This window comes from Ranitomeya variabilis, chromosome 8, assembly GCF_051348905.1.
Source record: "Ranitomeya variabilis isolate aRanVar5 chromosome 8, aRanVar5.hap1, whole genome shotgun sequence".
In the NCBI taxonomy this organism is placed as follows: domain Eukaryota; kingdom Metazoa; phylum Chordata; class Amphibia; order Anura; family Dendrobatidae; genus Ranitomeya; species Ranitomeya variabilis.
The window spans coordinates 54,649,814-54,655,813 of NC_135239.1; the positions used below are offsets into that span (position 1 = coordinate 54,649,814).

The 6,000-nt window shown below is 51.2% G+C and overlaps 1 protein-coding gene across 6 annotated transcripts in view; it reads right to left on the reverse strand.

Annotated features, from left to right (window-relative positions):
• FNBP1L (formin binding protein 1 like) overlaps positions 1–3,995 on the reverse strand; it is a 151,602-nt gene extending 147,607 nt beyond the window's left edge. For 3 of the 6 annotated variants that reach the window (XM_077278656.1, XM_077278654.1, XM_077278655.1), the window contains exon 1: positions 3,734–3,897. In XM_077278656.1, the coding sequence (XP_077134771.1) occupies positions 3,734–3,757 (24 nt within the window). In that variant the 5' untranslated portion in view covers positions 3,758–3,897. Of the gene's footprint in view, positions 1–3,733 lie in introns of all 6 variants that reach the window. The other 3 variants (XM_077278659.1, XM_077278658.1, XM_077278660.1) reach the window with 2 other exon arrangements.
• Positions 3,996–6,000: the final 2,005 nt, after the last annotated feature.

A 6,000-nucleotide genomic window follows, 5' to 3' on the forward strand; every position in this document is an offset into this window, starting at 1 on the left:
TTTCGGCAACACCTCAGTAGCTCCACTGGAACTTTCATCTGTAGCCTTGAAGAGCAGGATTCAAGCGGAACGACCAACAGGGCCATGGACTGTAATGAGGGCAGGCAGGCTCTTTGTGCTCTATATGGCCTCATTTTTTGGCACTGTCCCTATTCTTGAGGTCGGTACAAAAGTGCAGTCATCCATGCTTTGGTGCCCACCTCAAGAAGACTGACACTGCTGCAGCAGAGACCAGGACAGAGCCCAAAATGGCATTGCCTTCCTCACTAAAAATCAATGGCCCCTTCAGGAGGTCCACTCGAATCACATTTTTCAGGGCTTTTGACTGAAGAACCGACATGTAGCAAGAACGTAAAGTGAACATATCCCTAAAGTCTCATCCAGAGATGTCCTTCACCTACCGGTTATAAGGGCGAGTCTCATGGATATAACACACCCCAATCGTAGTCCACGGCGCTGTTTACATGTCTGTTCTTTTACTGACCAAGTATCCAGCGGAAAAAATGTATACAGGTCTACTTTTGACCCAAACTCGGCCCATTCAAATCAAAGGGTCCGTGATAAAAAAAAAAAAAAAAAAAAACAGACAGCACACGAACACCAATGGAGAGGAGATGATGGGATTATTATTTTTTTTTTTGCATACGAGAAAAACAGAGGACAATAAAATTGAATTCTTGGACCACAAATGAATGAAAATTGGATCCAGCACACTGGTGAAAAAGTTATTTTCTCAAATGAAAGAAAACCAAAACAGGGCCATGTCAATGAGAAGGAGGAGTATGAACGGTAGACCTCATAAATGACCATATTATATATGGAGGCACCATACAGGAGAACAGGATGCCTATTATTTAATCATAAGGACCACAGAGCTTCATACATGGTCCATACATATATCTGGGCATGGTCTCCTGTCTGGTGCTGACGTGCGCCTAATGTGAGATTTGTCTATAGCATCATGAAGATTGCTAGACCCTAAAGATTTTCACAGCCAGCACAGTCTTCCTACCTGCACAAGGTGCATGGCAATACTTTCATACGGCTACAACATTTCCTGTTTTTGGTTCCTCTGTTATTCCTCCCCAATATTTATAAACAAACTGACAACTGGGCGTTACCACTGCCCTTGTTAAAGGGGTTTCCACACACAGTATCAGCACTGATTGTATAGGGACACCCTCCAAACTGGAAACACTCGTCCGTCAATGTTCTCATACAGGAACAGAGAAGCTTTATAAACTTTATTTTGGGGGACACACGTGTGGAGAGGAGACAGATCCTCTTATTCAGGAACAAGTTGAAGCTGCAGAAAGTCCAAATCTTTAAATAAAATGAAGGGGAACGCAAGGACGTGATCACGGGTAAATCTAAGCACTTGTAATAACAAAGTAATAATATCCCGATGAATCAATCTACTGATTCAGAACATTTCCATAACCTCCTGCCCTTAGTCATTATAGATTTAGAATATTTTACATCCATGAGAACTTCCAAGCTCCGACCAACACAAACGCCAGTATTGCAATATTTACGAATGGAAACATATGTACCATAGCAAAACATTTGCATGCACATTACAATATTGGAGCATGCAACATGGAAGAATGAAGAGGAACCAGAGTATTTGCCCATATCAGGCTACTATTAAAGACGTGCATGTGTGACCGGAGCCCCCTATTCTACAGATCTCCAGGAATCAGTGAGTAATCAGAGCACTCATTTCCGCTGCCCAGGCTCACTCTGCAGGTGGTCTTACTGCCCTGTGAAACCACAGGATGTAGGAAATAGTCACCGAAAGGGCTAAACAGAAGTGATTTTCACCTCTACGTTGCATTTTCTCACACCACTGCCTATGAACCATATGAACCGACGGGTGACGGATTCCCAGTTGTGCGATCAGTAACTAGAGTGTCGCTCAGGCCTTGAATCACATCCAGTACACTGGTGAAGACCCCATACTACAGGGCCAAACCCAGTGTGTCAGAGGACCATAATGGTGTAAATCTGGGGGGGGTCGTACAGATCCTAAAAATATTCCAGTATGCGACCATAAGCAGCAGCCTGTAATCCGACCAGACAACAGCAGAGGGAATTACTAATGTGCTGTATTACGAGGCCAATCCCATGTAAGAAGGGAGCAATTCTGCTAATAGCAGTAAATTAGGGAATCGCCTTATAAGCAATTTCCTAGGTTACGTCCAGTGTACGAGTCTTATCCTTGTGTCTGCAGAAATCCTTCATCGCGCTGTGAGATACAGAATCCCAAATCCATCATCATCATCATCATCAGCCTGGGACAGACATTTCTCAGTGACAAGCCCAGGCCCCCCGAGAACGTCTGACACTACTCGTATAAGGATGCCCTAAATGGGGGTTATTATATAGTAGCCCCTCCATATCTCAATGTATCCATCTCCATTGGGGGAGGGGGACCTGATCCAGCCAGGTTACAGTGCGTAAGTGTGCGCAATACTGACTCCTGTAATAACCAGCTCTATTATTAGCATGGGATTACACTCCATCACTCTGCATTGTTTGCACACAAAACAACTAAAACTGGCAACAAGGAGCTGAATGGGGGGGTGGAAGGACTGGGCCTCCAGAAAATCGGAGAATGGGGGGCAACTGTGCCTCCAGAGAATGGGGGGGGGACGGACGGACTGTGCCTCCGGAGAATGGGGGGGGAAGATGGACTGCGCCCCTGGAGAATGGGGGGGGGGGGGAAGGACTGCGCCCCTGGAGAATGGGGGGGGGGGGGGGGAAGGACTGCGCCCCTGGAGAATGGGGGGGGGGGGAAGGACTGCGCCCCTGGAGAATGGGGGGGGGGGAAGGACTGCGCCCCTGGAGAATGGGGGGGGGGGGAAGGACTGCGCCCCTGGAGAATGGGGGGGGGGGAAGGACTGCGCCCCTGGAGAATGGGGGGGGGGAAGGACTGCGCCCCTGGAGAATGGGGGGGGGGGGAAGGACTGCGCCCCTGGAGAATGGGGGGGGGGGGAAGGACTGCGCCCCTGGAGAATGGGGGGGGGGGAAGGACTGCGCCCCTGGAGAATGGGGGGGGGGGGGGGAAGGACTGCGCCCCTGGAGAATGGGGGGGGGGGGGGAAGGACTGCGCCCCTGGATAATGGGGGGGGGAAGGACTGCGCCCCTGGATAATGGGGGGGGGGGGGAAGGACTGCGCCCCTGGATAATGGGGGGGGGGGGGGAAGGACTGCGCCCCTGGATAATGGGGGGGGAAGGACTGCGCCCCTGGAGAATGGGGGGGGGGGAAAGGACTGTGCCCCTGGAGAATGGGGGGGGACGGACTGTGCCTCTGGAGATCAATACTGCATGTGATCATTGTAGTAATGCACCTAATGCCAATATGCAGCGAGGTCAGGGCATCGTGCCCACCATAGAGGAAGAGGCCACAATCTGTGAGGAGCAGATAGTGACTGCAGCCAGGAAGAGGACATGAAAGAAAGGGTGTGATCTGTCTGCTCCAGGCAGGAAGACAAAAGCCGCCCTTCACCTGGCTGCGCACACCCCGCACACAAAGCAGCTCCAGGGGCGGCCGCACAATGGCCCTACCGTCAGACCCCAAACTAGGAGCTCTCATCCGCATGCACGGGAGGAAGCCGCCGCCTGCAGTGTGTACAAAGTGCAGCACCTGGCGCTGCAGCCGCACTACCTCCAAATCACCTTCACACCCCTCCCAGGAAACAAAGCGCCGGAGCAGAGGGCACACACTTACCCACAGCTCCGTGCCCCAGCTCATGGCTCCGGCTGCTGGGTGTCGTGGGGCAGAGCGCTGCTGTGTCCGGGTGTGAGTGCACAGGGAGGACGGCAGCTCTGTGTCCGGCTCTTCTGCTGCTTGTGGCTCCTTCCTTGTGTGTTGTGTGAAGCTTGGGAAGGAGGGGGAGCAAGTCCTGAGAGGGAGGAGAGAGGAGGCGGGAATGGCGGGGAGGAGGCGGAGGAGGCTGGGATGGGCAGGGAGGCAGGCGAGGTGGAGGGACGTAGGTGACTATTGCTCCCAGATGGCGACTTTCGTACTTTCTGTTGCTGCCCATATACAGGTGTGTTCACACGGCTTTTGCTGAGTTTTAGGGCTGTCCCACAGGTCCAGATAATTCCGGTACCGGAAACAATCGATACCGGAATTATCCGTGTCCGTGTGCCCCTGCGTTTCTGGTGAACATCAGTGTGGCACACGTGTGCCGCCCGTGTGCCCACTGGGTACCACACGCACCGTGCTGGGTACCACACGTACTACCAGCATCTGGTGCTGAATCCGCAATTCATATGTTCCCTGCAGCAGCATTTGCTGCAGAGAAAATATGAATAATAGTGTTTAAAATAAAGATCTATGTGTCCGGCGCCCCCCACCCTGTGCGCCCCCCCTGTGCGCCACCCCTGTGCGCCCCCCTGCTGTTCAGAAAATACTCACCCGCTCCCTCGTTGGCTGTCGCTGCTTCCTGGTCTGGCCCCATCTTCTCCTGTATGCGGTCACGTGGGGCCGCTCATTTACAGTCCCTATGGGAGGTGGAGCCACATATTCATGACTCTAATCGTCGGCCCCACGTGACCGCATACAGTAGAAGGGGCGGCCAGCACAGAACACTGCGAGGGAGGCGGGTGAGTATTTTCAGAACAGCGGGGGGGGGCGCACAGGGGGCGGGGGGGCGCACAGGGGGGGCAGCGGACACATAGATCTTTATTTTAAACACTATTATATTTTCTCTGCAGCAAACGCTGCTGCAGGGAACATATGAATCGCGGATTCAGCACCAGTGGGGGGGACAGCGCTTACTGTAGCGCTGGGGGGGGCGCACAGGGGGCGGGGGGGCGCACAGGGGGGGCGGCGGACACATAGATCTTTATTTTAAACACTATTATTCATATTTTCTCTGCAGCAAACGCTGCTGCAGGGAACATATGAATCGCGGATTCAGCACCAGTGGGGGGGACAGTTCTTACTGTAGCGCTGTCTCCTGCACGGCACAGGGATTGCAAACGGAGAAGGTCCGTGTGAGGTCCGTGTTTTACACGGACCCATTGACTTTAATGGGTCCGTGTAATACGTGCGCTCCCACAAACACTGATATGTCTCCGTGTTTGGCACACGGAGACACGGTCCGCAAAAAATCAATGACATCTGCACAGATGCATTGATTTTTATGGGTCTACGTGTGTCAGTGGCTCCGGTACGTGAGGAAACTGTCACCTCACGTACCAGAGCCACTGACGTGTGAAACCGGCCTTAGGAGCGGAAACTCTCCAAAATTCTCCTCAGAAACTTGGGGTTTCTGCTTCAGAAACTCAGCAGAAATCAGAAAACCTGAGGCTCCAACTCACGAAGGTGTGTGCCCAGAATTCTGCTATAAATCAGCTTTAAGTGTCGCAAAATTTTGGTGCAGCGCAAAGTTGCACAAATATTCAATCTTTTGCCAGTTTCAGCCGACTCTGGGAGGAACTGGGATAAGCATGGTAACTGTTGAGGTGTGCACCACTGATAAGATGCGTCTATTGGGGTGGGCATGTGCACACTGAGTCTTTCTGCTAAGGTGTCTGAGCATAAACTGAGCGAAAAATGTCGCCAAATCTTCCTTAAAAACTTTGTCACATCTTACTCCGTTACATCCCTTCATTAAAAGGGATGTCCATGCTTGGGGCTCAACTGAGTCTGCAGTTACTCTTTGTGACTACAGACTTGTGAATCTTCACAACAGTGTACAGTGTGCGCACTGTCAGAATTCTCCGGTCACGGGAGCAAGTGGGCGCATGATAGCAAGTATGCAATTTGCATACATGCTGTTCCATGCCGACTAGATACAGTTGTGGCCAAAAGTATTGACATCCCTGCAATTCTGTCAGATAATACTCAGTTTCTTCCTGAAAATGATTGCAAATACAAATTCTTTGTTATTATTATCTTCATTTAATTTGTCTTAAATGAAAGAAACACAAAAAGAATTGTCCTAAAGCCAAATTGGATATAATTCCACACCAAACATAAAAAAG